General features: G+C 40.1%; 2 protein-coding genes across 2 annotated transcripts; both read left to right on the top strand.

Annotated features, from left to right (window-relative positions):
- Nucleotides 1–1285: 1285 nt before the first annotated feature.
- Nucleotides 1286–6003, top strand: LOC141752639 (trans-1,2-dihydrobenzene-1,2-diol dehydrogenase-like). Its single transcript, XM_074610713.1, has 7 exons — nucleotides 1286–1595; nucleotides 1721–1832; nucleotides 1933–2096; nucleotides 2807–3059; nucleotides 4508–4632; nucleotides 4829–4979; nucleotides 5377–6003. Exons 1-7 carry the CDS (start codon nucleotides 1506–1508, stop codon nucleotides 5484–5486), a joined length of 1005 nt encoding a protein of 334 aa, XP_074466814.1. The 5' UTR covers nucleotides 1286–1505; the 3' UTR covers nucleotides 5487–6003.
- Nucleotides 6004–10343: 4340 nt separating this feature from the next.
- Nucleotides 10344–14600, top strand: dhdh.2 (dihydrodiol dehydrogenase, tandem duplicate 2). The gene is made up of 7 exons (XM_074610807.1): nucleotides 10344–10499; nucleotides 11386–11497; nucleotides 11790–11953; nucleotides 12483–12735; nucleotides 13390–13514; nucleotides 13788–13938; nucleotides 14207–14600. The coding sequence occupies exons 1-7, from the start codon at nucleotides 10410–10412 to the stop codon at nucleotides 14314–14316; spliced, it is 1005 nt and encodes a 334-aa protein (XP_074466908.1). The 5' UTR covers nucleotides 10344–10409; the 3' UTR covers nucleotides 14317–14600.
- The last annotated feature ends 102 nt before the right edge of the window (nucleotides 14601–14702 follow it).

The raw sequence follows: 14702 nt of genomic DNA, 5'->3' as shown, positions 1-14702 counted from the left end.
GCTGCTTGTGTCCTTAAAGTAAAAAAAGAAAAAAGTACAAATTACTCAAGGAGGTGTTGGGCATTCCCATGGCAACCAGGTCCTGTGGTATAGGCAGGGATATCGGGCCAAGCCCAATGCCATTTGCATACAAATTGCCCAGCTGGCACCTTGTTGTTATGACAACGGCACACAGCTCCCAGAATTCATTTGGAAGTGAAATACAAAAGGAAAGCAGCCAGCGAGGAGAGTCATTGATAAAATTCCTTTTCTTTTCTAATGATGACGTTGCTGACACTGACACTGTGTTCTCATGTAAATCCAATCACCGTGTAGTACCTGCAGGAAATGAGGAAAGAAATCATATACTCAAGGATGGAATTATTGGACAAGATAATAACTAAAATGTAGGTAAAATTTATTGCAATATTAATATATGTACATATATATTTACCCATATATATTTACAACAAATATGTTTCAACTGTCAAAGAATGTAACTATCCTGACATGAAAATCCTTGTTTTTTTCTGTACAAAAAACTCAACAAATCTGATATGACCTCTGGCAGATACTTTCCAGAGTGCATCTGTGTTCTCCTTAGTTCACCTGATTTTGCAAACCTTTATATAATTCCTCACAATGAGCCCTGCCAAATCCTCAGAGCTCGAGAGAGAGAGAGAGAGAGAAAGTAAACTCCGCTGACAACACAGTGTCCTCTACTGGCAGCATGTGGCAGGAAGTTTACACAACCGCCTGTCTGTCTAAACGGATAATATTTAGCTCAAGGGCAACTGAGCTGATGCTTTTCCATAGTCATCCTGGCTCAGCTTACTGGCCAGTTAAATTGCCCTGCTGTGGGCACCATGAGCATTCTGTGAACCCAGCATATCTATTTATCCCAGCAACTCCCACGAGACTCCGGTTTAATCATTGGCTTCTGTGCGGCTGGCGGACCATCGCAGGCCAATCAGTGCCTCTCTCAGTGGGAAACAAAGCAGCTCTTGGTTCCAATACTTGACCTGTATTACTGTGAAGAGTGCTGATCTGGGAGCAAGGTGAGCCCTCGACCGGTACACATTAAACTGTGCACTTTACCCTCTTCAGCGTGTTAATGATGAAAGCCCCACTGATAGTCCTGTTACAGATTGTTAGAGACAACTGGTGCAAACCACTTCAGCCCGGATTGAAAGGCCTGTATCAGCAACAAAACAACAACACAGCATTTGTGTGTGTTTATGTGTGTGTGTGTGTGTGTGTGTGTGTGTGTGTGTGTGTGTGTGTGTGTGTGTGTGTGTTGCACCCTCTACCTCAGGGTGGGAGCAGAAGGAAGGTGACACATCCTGCCTCCCCAGCATATAAATTCAAGAGCCTTCTCGCTGAAGTGCCGCTGGCTCTAAAGCATGACACTTTAGTGCGTTTCTTCCCCTGAACGTGCAACCTCTCCCAAGGTCACAACTCGCCAGCAGCTCAGATCTTTACTGAAGCACCATCCCGCTCATTTGTCACTTACCATCCAATTCAACATGGCAACCCGATGGGGACTCTGTGGCGCGGGGAAAATCTGCCACGATTTCAGCGTGGCCATGAAGACTCTGCCTCCTGGAGATCACCAGGTACTCTATCCAAACAAGCTTCTACATCTTCATTGTCACACAGAGGTGTCTCCGTTGGACTGAACAGAGCGGCTGGCAGAGCGACACTGTGATGAATGTGTGTGTTTTTTCCCTTTTTCACACAGATAACAGTCATTGCATCGAGGAGCTTGGAGCGTGCCAAAGAGTTTTCCAAGAGGCATGGTGTCCCTAAGGCTTACGGTAGCTATGAGGAGCTGGCTAGAGACCCAGACGTTGGTGAGTTAAGAGCGGTGAGCTGCCTGGCTGCACAGGCAGAGATAATGGCTTGTTGGTGTTGCCGTTTGAAGCTGAGCCTGGAACATCTGTGTGCTCACAGACATTGTGTACGTGGGAGTGCTGCACACGGAGCACTGGCGAGTTGGCCTGCTGTTCCTCGAGGCCGGGAAGAACGTGCTGTGCGAGAAACCTTTTGCTATGAACGCCGGACAGGTGAAAGACCTCGTCGCTGCAGCCAAGAAGAACAATGTCTTCCTGATGGAGGTAAGTCATTCATGTAGACCTTTGCCAAGGGGCCACTTGCTGGCAGTAGGGGGTCGTTGCAGGTGCAGGTTTGGTGTCAACACAACAACAAAAATGAAGGTGTGTTTAGAAATTAAAACTGGAAGGTAATAATCTTAACACACAGATATCTTCTCCTTTAGTATCTTGTGAAATGCAACTGTAGAAAATGCAGAAACAGGTTTGTTTATGTTGCTGTTAAATGAATTTTTCCTGCATTTTGGGAAACAGACTTATTTGCTTTCCTGCCAAGAATTAGATGAGAATGTAGATACCTTGAGAGTAGTATTGATCTTCTCATCTAACTCTCTGCAAGAAAGCAAATAAGTGTATTTCCCAAAATGTCTCTCCATAACTTTAATCTGTGACAAACAGTATTATAGCAGGTGGAATTGCGGTCTAAGTATGTTAAAATTCCCATTGAATTTTAGGCCCTGAGTGCAGATTTATTAAGCACATGCAGGAGATTAATGTAGGAAGCAAAACCCTGAATGTCCTGGGAATATATATGACTCATTGTGCAGCAAAAACATCTTGTCACGTCATGTTTGACCAGCGCATCTGCCACAGCACTCACGGGTGGTGAAGGAAGAAGTGGAGAGTTGTGGTAATAAACAGCTGCTCAGGTGAACCTTCAGTATAAGTTGTTTACTGTTGCAGTGGTGCTAGGTTGTCTGCTCTGTCCCTCTCAGGCCATCTGGTCCCGCTGTTTCCCCGTGTACGCCGAGGTACGCAGGCTGCTGGCCGAGGAGGCGGTAGGGGAGCTGAAGCTGGTAAAGGCGTACTTCGGCTCCCCACAGCTCCACATCCACCGCTCGGTAGAGAAAGAGCTGGGCGGTGGCGCGCTGCTGGATATCGGAGTGTACTGCCTGCAGTTTGTGCTGATGGTGTTCAATGGAGAGAGGCCGGAGTCCATCCAGGCCACAGGGGTGCTGCTTGACTCAGGTATGATTCAGCACACAGGTCACGCAGCAGAGGTGGGATGTAGATTAGTATCATTATCCACACTGCATGAATCAGTGATCACAAACTGGCTATTGAAACCATAAAAACACAAGAATCCCTAGTGTGACGCACAAGAAACGACAGAGAATCACTTTTTCTAAATGAACTGTCCAAAATGTAAACACCTCCAGGAAGAATTCTTCACACACAGAAAATCCCAGACTTATCTTTAAAATGTCAGACTAATCCAAATCCTCCCCGGAGAATACAGTAATACAGTAAAACTGACTGGGGAATATGTAACTGCATGTCTCACAGCAAGATATCCTTCAGTGTAAGAACGTCACATCACACTATACATGTAATGAGCATTTTCTTATCTTTTACTTACCTTTTTGTAACAAATTTGACAATTTAAACCTGCAGTAGGCAGAATGTTGTTGGCATCATTGGGCAAAAATTCAATAATAACCTTTCAGCATATTGTAATTCAAGTGTTTATCAGGACTTCCTCATGGCTATAATTTTCAGGCTTTAAAAAATCTACCATGACAGGAGACTTTTCAGAGAGAGCTTTCCTAATGGCTGTTCATTCAACGGCGGCAGCTGTCAATCACTAGCAAACTCCGATCAAACGGTCAAACTAGGCAGCGCTGATCAAATATGAATCAATATTCTGTTACTGTAATGCCTATTTCTGTTTTCAGAAACATCTTGTAGTGTACTGTTAAGCTGTAAAATGAGGAAGTTTGCACCGACTGGTTGGCTTAGCTTGGTATTTCCTCAACTGATCTCAACATGGTTGCCGGTTAACAAATTGTTTTATTTTACAGCTAAACAGTACACTACAAGATATTTCTGAAAACATTTGAGGCGAGAAATAGGCATTACAGTAACAGAATATTGATTCATATTTGATCAGCGCTGCCTAGTTTGACTGATTTATCAGAATTCGTGAGTGATTGACAGCTGCTCAGAGACGGCAGGATCCAGCTCGGCTCTGATTGGTTGTTTTCCTCCGGTATGTGAAATCTTGCAGATGCCATTAGAAGCACCGGAGGACACAGGGGCACATGTTTTTGTTTTTTTTCAGATTACTTCTCATGCACTACTGTCAGGATATAGTGAACGTTTTATAAAATAACCTTTTTTTAATCATATTTGCTCCATTTCTACCCACTGCAGCTTTAATAACTATACAGGAAATAAAAAGTTTTTGTGACCTAGTTTTTATCAGGTCATGCCAGTATAAAGCTGTATAGAATTGAAGTGATTTGACCTAATTGAAGCATTAATGAGCAGTGTATTGAAATGACCTGAAGTGTACTGAACCGAGTGGAACCTCGAAAGGCAATTTAACTGATATCAACTGCAGTATTGATAGCATTCATTAATCCAATTGCTGTCCACCAATGTTTTGATGATTTACGTTTTAAAATGTTTGACAGGAGTGGATGAGTCAGTGGTTGTGGTGATGAAGTTCTCCAGGAACAGGATGGCCCTCTGCGTCTGTTCAATTGCTGCTCGACTTCCGAACGATGCTGTCATCAGCGGCACTAAGGGCTCCATTAAAGTATGCTATGCTACTCTTGTACAGGAACATTTGACTTAATTAAGAAATGATTGAGACGCGCAAAAACCGAGTTGACTGCTAATTGCTTTCACATTTAATTAAACTGAAGTATTCAGACAAGGATCCACTGCATTTGATGATTTACGACTCGAGCGATTGGATTAATACAAGAATGCATTTCCTCTTTGCCCTCCAGGTTCTCTGCCCCATGCACTGCCCCACCACGCTCGTGGTGAACGACAAGGAGACGGAGTACCCTCTGCCTGAACCCTGCCTCCCTCTGTATTTCTCCAACAGCACTGGGCTTCGCTATGAGGCAGAGGAAGTGAGGCAGTGCCTGCTTAAAGGTAGGTCATGATAGAAGGAAAGTTGTGTATTTGTCTTCAAAGGGGGGAAGTTGTTTGAACGGCCGAAACCACCGTTTCAAAGATAAGGTGAGTTTGAAAGAAAGAAAAACAGTCGCTTTCCTGGAGGTTCTTGTGAGAATTTGCATGAATACACAAATGCACTCATCAGATTGATTCAGAATCAATACCGTTATCAGTCCTTGGAATGTCCTCTAGCTTAAACAGTATTACACTCCTATTGTTTTTTGCCTCCTATATGGATTTACATAATCTTTACATCCCTGCTTTGACATAATTTATGCTTCATTGAGAATATGTGCATAATTTAACTGTGGTTATAAACAGACGTGTCTTTCAGTCAGTCTGCCTTTCCTGTCAAACTCCTCTTCATCTGCAGGACTTAAGGAGAGCCCACGGATGCCTCTGGCAGACTCTGTCTTACTGACAGAGATCATGGATGAAATCAGGAAACAGGTGGGAGTTGCCTTCAGCCAGGACAGCCAGTGACATCACTCCAAAGCTGGGCTGTTTCACCTGACTTAGACCTACTCAGATGGAACAGAGGGAGCTGCTCGGGGCAGGCTTTGGATCTTTGATATAAGCAGATCCCTCATGGCACTGTGTGACAAAGCCTGAGCAGACGCAGTGTCACTGAGGCAACTGTGACTCGGATAACATAGTGAGCTGCCACTGTATTAGATACAATCTGCAAGTTATTGGAACATGCAAATCTTGGTTACATTTATTACTGTTTTTGTATTTACTTTTTTTGCATCTTATAGACCCATTGGATCTCTAGATTCTACCTTAGAGTCACCTAGTAAACGCCTTGTATGTCTTTATGATACAGTACAGGACAAACACTTATACTGTCAGATTAAAAATGTCTTAAACCAGATAAATCACAATGTAAACAAACAGAGCAACAATGTCCTGTAATCAAGTCCAAGGCCTTTTAAAGACAAACCCAGCTGTCACTGTGGGGTGTGTGATTGATGAATCAAATAAAGGATTGATTGTGAAAGCCTTGTTTCATTTCAAATATCATCCGCTGGAGAGAAGAGACTTCGAGTGGCACATTTGAATCAAAGTGTTCCATTGTGTCTGACCCTTGCAGCCATGTACAAATAGACCCACGTTCTTCATACAAAAATAGGCTGCACGGTCTGCTTTTCAAGGTTAGGACAGAGAAAGGCCTTTATGAGTCAGCAAAGGGCATACTGTAGGTCTCCTAAAAACTCATTGTTGATACCTGATATAGTCCATGAATGCAAAATGACACATTTTCATGCGGTAATGTTATTTTGCCTACTGTTTTTCTTGGTTAATGAATAATGCTGACATTTTGCAGATATTTATTCAAGAAGAGAAAAAAAAGTTGTGAAGAAATTATAAACAATTTCTTTCTATACATTTTGTGCTGTTTCTGTGCCGCAACTTTAACCTATTGCATTTACCGATTTAATGAAGAGGTCAAATAAATGGACCATTCTGCCTCAAGCAATATAACGATAGCAGGCCTAACACAATGTCCCTGTCCATGTCAGCTCTTACTAGAACCAAGAAGGCTGATCATTTTGATACACAACTTTTCACATCAAAATAAAATACAGAATAAGGTAACAAGACATATTTTATAGTCATAGTAGATTTTTTTAAAAATATATCAAAAATTACAATAAATAAAGTTGCCCCTCTGAGTACAAGCAGGGAAGAAAGAAGATATAAGATAATATAAAACAAAATTGAAAAAGTATTTTATTTAGGTGATATTTGTCAAAATTATCACTATTTTGAGGTCACGTTTTTGAAAAAAATAATCATGTTATTTTTGTGCAATGTCACACAGTAAAAATAATACTGTGCCTCCACCCGGTGGCAGAGAAGTGCCACTGTTGATAGCAACTCAATCTATCAGTCTCATTTCAGGAGTTTAACAGACGAGTCTCCTGAGGTGCAGTTGTTGGTATGGGGAGAAGGGCGAAGGGACAAGAGCAGTGGGGAGAGAACACATCCCTGTGGGGTGCCAGTGCTGATGGATCCGGGTGCTGGATGTGATTTTCCCCAGCCTCACCTGCTGCCTCCGGTCTGGCAGGAAGTTTGTGATCCACTGACAGGTGGAGGCTGGGACAGTGAGCCTCAGTGAGTTTAGAGTGAAGAATGTCTGGGATGATGGTGTTGAACGCCAAGCTGAAGTCCACAAACCTTGCATATGTCCCTGCGGAGTCTAGGTGTTGCAGGATGTAGTGCAGTCCCATGTTGACTGCATCATCCACTGTCAGGCAGTTTGGGGCCGTCGGTGAGCGTCTGTCGGCCTAGTTTTTGAAGCGTGTCCCGCACCGTCGGCTCTAGTCTGCCCATGTCAGAAGTTTTTCAGAATCAGCAGCGGAGCTCGTCTGTGAGAGAAATCACTGGCGGTTCAGCTTTAAGCGAATCAGTGCACGAGAAGACAAACGGAAGCAAGTAAGTGAGTAAAGTTATGAGGGCAAACACAGAAGGCTCTTCTCATTTTTCATCTTTATCTCATTTGATCATTCCAATACACAGATATTTTCAGAACAACATGGGCATCTGGAATAGAAGCTAAGTGGTGAGTGAGAGTGGTACGAAATAGGTTGACAAAAGGCACTTTGTTTCATGTACTGTACGTATCATAACGACGGCTTGCATATCTGCCGTCCTCAGTCTTCCGGTATCCCTTTTTGAATGAAGAATATAGATTATCGCCGCCTGCTTAGAGCGTTATTTCCTCTCACGCAGGCACCGAACGAGCGTGCTAACTGGCCGTCGACTGTAGTCTTTGCAGCGTGTTCAAATGTAACTTGTTGGCCAAGTCAAAGGCGACGCGAGGCGAACAGTCGGCCTTCATCGACGCTAGTTCTTTGATGTCGGCTTGGTGTCTCTGGGCTTTTAAAGAGCTGACACACATCCTCTTCACAGATCCTGAGTGCAGGTGGGGGGTCAGTGGGTGGCAGAGGGTGTAGGTGGTTGTTTGATGTCAGAGCGGGTGCGGGTTGTGAGTGTGCTTATTGAACCTGCAGTAAAACACATTTAGCTCATCAGCCATGTTAGGAAGCCTGACCAAAGTGGCTTAGAGTGTATAGGAAGCAGACTCGGGAAACTTTGTCCAGTTGTGGGAAAAAAAGGTGTTTTATTTACAGTGCCACGCTACACGTCTAACAAAAATATATACAAACAAAAGAAACAGACAGTTAATTTGGCTTTCACTGAATACAACTCAACTCATGATAAAATAACTTCACGCTCACAGCGTCATACAAAATTAGGTTGCACGGTCGGCTTTTCAAGGTTATGACAGAGAAAGGCCTTCATGAGTCAGCAAAGAACATGGCTCATTTAATACTTGTTCTCCAACCTTTTGGGCTCATACTTTAGGCCACTTAAAACTCATTGTTGATACAGGATATAGTCCATAGATGCAAAATGACACATTTTCAAGCAATAACATTATTTTGTCTACTGTTTTGCTTGGTTAATGAATAATGTTGACATTTTGCAGATATTTATTCAACAAGCGAAAAAGTCACAGTATAGTATTTTGAAAAAAGTTAAAGTATAGTTTGTTAAAAGAAAATTGGGAAAAAAGTCATAGTATAGTAAGTCGAAAAAAGTCATAGTATAATATATCGAAAATAAATTCATAGTGTACTGTGTTGAAAAATTTCTCAAAATGTTTTTTATCGTTTTTCGAAAAAAAGTTATGGTATAGTATGTCGAACAAAAATCATACTATAGTATGTCAAAAAATGTCACGAAAATAAGTCATACTACAGTATATTAAAATTTCATGAAAAAAAGTCATATTATAGTATGTAGAAAAAAAATAATAGTAGTGTGTCGAAAGATTTCATGAAAAAAAGTCATAGTATAGTATGTAGAAAAAAAATAATAGTAGTGTGTCGAAAGATTTCATGAAAAAAAGTCATAGTATAGTATGTCCAAAAAGTCATAGGATAGTATGTGGAAATATTTCTGGACAAAAAGTCATATGTATGATGTTGAATAAAGTCATAGTATAGTATATCGAAAAATTTCATGAAAAAAGTCACAGTATAGTTGGTCGAAAAAAGTCATAATATAATATGTTGAAAAAGAGTCATTGTATAGTATGTCGAAAAAAGTCATAGCATAGTATGTAAAAAAATTTCATGAAAAAATACCCATAGTATATTATTTATGCCGAAGAATTTAATTAAAAAGTCATAGTATAGTATGCCAAAAAAGAGTCATAGTATAGTATGTCGAAAAATTTGATGAAAAAAAGTCATAGTATAGCATGTCGAAAAAAGTTTAAAAAAAAAATCACAGTACATGACTCACAGACATACTATACTAGGACTTTTTTATCACTTTTTTCGACATACTATACTATGACTTTTTTATCACTTTTTCGACATACTATACTATGACTTTTTTATCACTTTTTCGACATACTATACTATGACTTTTTTATCACTTTTTCAACGTACTTCACTTTTAGATTTTTTACCACTTTTTTCGACATACTATATTATGAAATTTTTTTCGACATCAGTCAAAGTATAGTATGTCGAAAAAAGTGGTAAAAAAATCATAGTATAGTACGTCAAAAAAAGTGATAAAAAAAGTCATAGTATAGTATGTCAAAAAAAGTGATAAAAAAATAATAGTTTAGTATATCGAAAAAAAAGTCATAGTATAGTATGTTGAAAAAAGTGGTAAAAAAGTCATTATATAGTATGTCGTAAAAAGTGGTACAAAAATAATAGTTTAGTATATCGAAAAAAAATCATAGTATAGTATGTCGACAAAAGTGATAAAAAAGTCATAGTATCGTATGTCGGAAAAAAGTCAAAGTATAGTATGTCGAAAAAAAGTCATAATATAGTATGTCAAACAAAGTGGTAAAAATGTCAAAGTATAGTACATCGAAAAAAGTGATAAAAAAGTCATAGTATGTCGAAAAAAGTGTTAAAAAAGTCATAGTATCGTACGTCGGAAAAAAGTCATAGTTAAGTATGTCGAAAAAAGTGATAAAAGTCAAAGTATGGTACGTGAATAAAAGTCATAAAAAAGTCATAGTATAGTATGTCGAAAAAGTGGTAAAAAAGTCAAAGTATAGTATGTTGAAAAAAAGACAGCAAGCAATAGCTAACAAAATGTCCCTGTACATTTCAGCTCTTACCAGAGTTTTTGTTTTGTTTTGTTTTTATACAGAACATTTCACATAAAAATAAGATAGTCACAGATATATAGTCAAATAGTAGATTTAAAAAATATATAGATTCAAAATAATAACCATAAATAAAAGATAGTCATGCAATTTTTGTGCAACGTCACTCACTTAAAACTAATACTGTACCTCCACCTGGTGGCAGAGAAGAGCCACTGTTGATATAAAGTCAATCTGCCAGTCTCTTCCTGTCCAATATGGCAACCAGGTGGGGAATCTGTAGCGCCGGGAAGATCAGTCATGACTTCACTGTGGCCTTGAAAACTCTTCCTCCTGAAGACCATCAGGTATCAGTATGAGCAGATGCGTACACACAAATATATTTATCTGGTTTGCAACTGCAAGACGAAGTACTCCAGGACTCAGCAGACGCTCTTTGCAGACTGACTGCAGCTTATCTGCTGTTTCTGACGATCTGAAGTTCACACTGTTAAATAAGGTCTTAATTAAATGTTGTAGATTTACAACCTGCAGCTTTAACGAGCTTTAATTCCACTACAATAGACAACAGTGAGTTTAAATACAATGCAAGCTGCAGTTTGCAGCATTTCGAACACTTTGGCACACCTTCTTTTTTACCGTATAATACGCACTAAATGGGCATCTACATTTTTTTTGCACTCTATAACCCCAATGCACTCTGTAATAAAGAATTACGGTTTTCCATTGATAATTACATTGAGGCAAAACAGATTCAAAAGCAGCTTCAGATGATACAATTGTATCTAATGTTAAGAAGAACAAAGTGCTGCATTTAAGGCAAGATATTTATATTTACTCTCCAAACTGAATATAAGTGGGAGAAAATGTAAGAACTCATTGCATGGGTGGAAAAAAGTACAAAATGCAAGTCTCCCTTAAAAATAATCCAAGGCACACTGTAGTGTTTGAACAAAATTAAAATGCCTTTATTTTACATGGCAATAATTGTTTAAAATGACCAACATAGGTCTTCATCAGGGTCACTGTGAGCATTCCTCACAGTCAAATCTCAGTTATTTACTAGCATGAGATACATTAAGTAATTTAGTAATGCAGAAAATGTAATATGGTAATACTTCGTCCATATTCCATACAGACTGCAACGAGTTAGATTGTAACTTGGGGCCTTTCATTATGGTGGAACAGAAGCGCTGTGTTGCAATAAATAATATTCTGAAACTGTGTTAACAGGTTGTGGCTGTGGCAGCTCGCAAGTTAGAGGATGCACAGGAGTTTGCCAAAAAGCACAGCATCTCCCGAGCATACGGCGGCTATGAGGAGCTGGCCAGAGATCCAGACATAGGTTGGTTTCTGTCAGACCTGGGTCAAATTACATTGACTGATGGTTCTTTGCATTTGTTATTTGAATTACTTTGAGCACCAGGTGTAAGGGATTTGTTGTTTCAGTGTGAGCTGAAACTTTACAATACAGCAAACCTCAACCATCTGTTGCATCTCCACTAATTTCCAGTTCAGTTTGACCCACAACTGTTTTCATGTCCTGTGGAAAGTGTACTGTTGCATGAATTTCGACAGACATAACAATCTCTCTTCCGACAGCATGCTCTCTGGTTTGTGTGTTTATGTGTGTGCAGATGTGGTGTATATTGGAGTTATCCACCCCTACCATCTGAGCACTTGCCTGCTCTTTACGAACGCCAAGAAGAACGTGCTGTGTGAGAAGCCGCTGGCCATGAACACCAAGGAGGTGAAGGAGATCCTGGCCTCTGCCAAGAGGAACGACGTCTTCCTCATGGAGGTACAGATTGTCTCCACTTTTCACCTGCAAAATCATTCTGATGTCGGAGTTAGAAGTTAATCTGCAGCATTCTTTGTTAGTCACTGAGAGAGAGTACAAAGAGACAGCAAAAGTGATTGCAGCATTATGTGATACTTCTTTTAATGTAATTTTTGTTTTTGTGAGAAACAGGTTTTTCTCACACTACTAATGAAGGGTTTATCATATGTTGCATCTGTGCAAAATGTGTATACTGCAATTTTTAAAATAGTACTCATTTCATAACTTTTTTTTAAAATCAAAGTTTAAAACAAGTGGTTTCATCATGATTTTGTCAGTGTGCAAGATCACAAGTCAAAAATGAGGCACAGAAACAAGACCTTGAACATGACTTGATGTGATAACCAAATTAGTGTGCAAACCCTTGTTAATAATTTCAACTTATCTTGACCTGTAATGTTTGAGCTCTAGTGTGAGTCAACACCTGCATAACACAACACCAAGCACCTTAGATGTTTCCGTATGACCTACCTCCTGCCCTTCGCTTTAGGCTGTCTGGACCCGATTCTTCCCGGCCTCTGTGGAGATCAGACGGCTGCTGGCCCAGGGGGAGGTGGGAGAGGTGAAGATGGTGAGATCAGAGTTTGGCGTGCCGGTGATGGACGTGCCAAGATCGGCGCAGAAGGAGCTGGGCGGAGGAGCAATGCTGGATATTGGCGTCTACTGCCTGCAGTTCATATGCATGGTGTATAATGGAGAGAAGCCAGAGTGCATCCAGGCCACGGGGGTCTGCCTAGAGACAGGTAATGAAAAAGAGCTCACAGATGTGATTTCTGAAGCTTAACATGTGGGGAAGTGCAAAAATAGCCTAAACATTTGCCTAAAAAAAACAACAATCCTTTGTTCACATGACATGAGTGATGTAAGTCATTAAGAAGTTTGTTGTAATGGCCAAGTCATCCTCCTCACTCCTGATTTCTCTGTACTTTAAACGCATCACACTCAGGCCACGCAGGTTAACACTAGCAAGATTGTTACCCATTGACCTCAGTTGTATACATTCATTTGCATTGCCTCATATGATAATATAAGTTGGAGCTTGTAAAATCTTTGCCAGTATGATTCTTATTATATGTGAACTGAGAATTTTTAACCAAGGGAGTGTTCCTGTCTGATAAGACTTCACCTCTTCTGCGTAAACTGGCACAATAAAAGTTAAGGTTTAATAGTCCAGATACTTAGTGTTGACCTGCATTCTTCTATATAGCATTCTTCTTCAATATAAAGCACAGTGGAATTAACTGACTCAACATTTTGTTTGCAGAGGACGCATGGGAGACACTGCAACGGTCATTTATGTTGCACTTTTTTTAAACCATGTCACTAAATTCAGACTTTGCGGTTTTTTTTTAAATCACTTTATCAAATTTGAATCATGTATCTGTATGTTGTTACAGGAGTGGAGGAGACTGTAGTTGTCACTATGAAGTTCTCCAAAAACAGAATGGCAGTGTTTACTTGCTCGGCGGGATTACTGCTGCCTAATGACGCCGTTATTGTGGGCACAAAGGGCACCATCAGGGTAGGTCATCTCACAGCAGGGCCGCATAATCAAATAAAGTTCAGATAGTCTGAAATGCAGAACCAGTTTGCACTATGCATTTGCATGTTGAATATAAAATCAAAGGCTAGTAAATGAACCAAGGTCAAATGTGAAGCACTGTAGAAGGGAAATTTGTAAGTTAAATGAGTGTTGTGTAAGACAGACATATTTTCACTGCACATGCTGTATATAATATCGGAATTGTAGGTCTGCTGTTAATGTTGTGAAAATATCCTGTTGCATGCTTTTTAGATCCCTGAGCATATGTGGTGCCCCACATCATTAGTGGTGAAAGGGAAGGAGACCCAGTACCCAGTGCCAGAACCCTGTCTGCCTCTCAATTTCCTCAACAGTACAGGGATGCGTTACGAAGCAGAGGAGGTTCGACAGTGTTTGCTCAAAGGTACTGTGACATTCAGCATATTTTAGTCTGTGTCTATATCACAAGAATTAATTAACGTATTAACAAAATAACTAAAACGATCATACCCAGTAGGCGATTAATCAACATTGATTTCTGAATGTTCTGGCATGTTATTAAACTTGTTATACACACTTTCAACACAAGATGGCATCAGAAACACTGAAGTCTTAATGACCATTTACTATGTTCCTACGTGCAGACTGAACAGTACTGTACTTGTTCTTACAGTGTGATTTTTCCCATGTAGGGCTGAAGGAGAGTACTGTTATGTCCCATGCGGACTCTCTTCTGCTGGCTGAGGTGGAGGACGAGATTCGCAAGCAGGTGGGGGTGGTGTACAGCCAGGACTGCCAGTAAATGTTAAACATGAAGCTGGATATTTTCCCCTTATTGAATAGAACAAGTTTGGGGAATAAATGGTTCTTTATGTTTTGACAGGGCTTTACAGTATTAAACTATCAGTGAGGAACATGTTACCCTTTTGTGAGGACGAATGGTTGATGTATTTTGGTATGTTAATGTATGTCGGTATTTGTAAGCTCTTAAGTTACATGATAAATCTACTCGCTCAATACTTTAGGTCAAATCATACATTGAAGAACTGTAAACCCTTTGATCATTTATAAAACATTTTCAATGACTTCCTTGAGTGTTTCACCTGAATCATCATTCACTTCATGTAAATCTACTGTAGTACCACCCGTGAACTTAAATCCATGATTATTAATTGTCAAAGAAAACAC

The sequence above is a fragment of the Sebastes fasciatus genome, chromosome 2 (genome assembly GCF_043250625.1).
Source record: "Sebastes fasciatus isolate fSebFas1 chromosome 2, fSebFas1.pri, whole genome shotgun sequence".
Classification (NCBI taxonomy): Eukaryota; Metazoa; Chordata; class Actinopteri; order Perciformes; family Sebastidae; genus Sebastes; species Sebastes fasciatus.
Note: the sequence above shows the minus strand (reverse complement) of the source record. Positions and strands in the feature narration are given on the sequence as shown.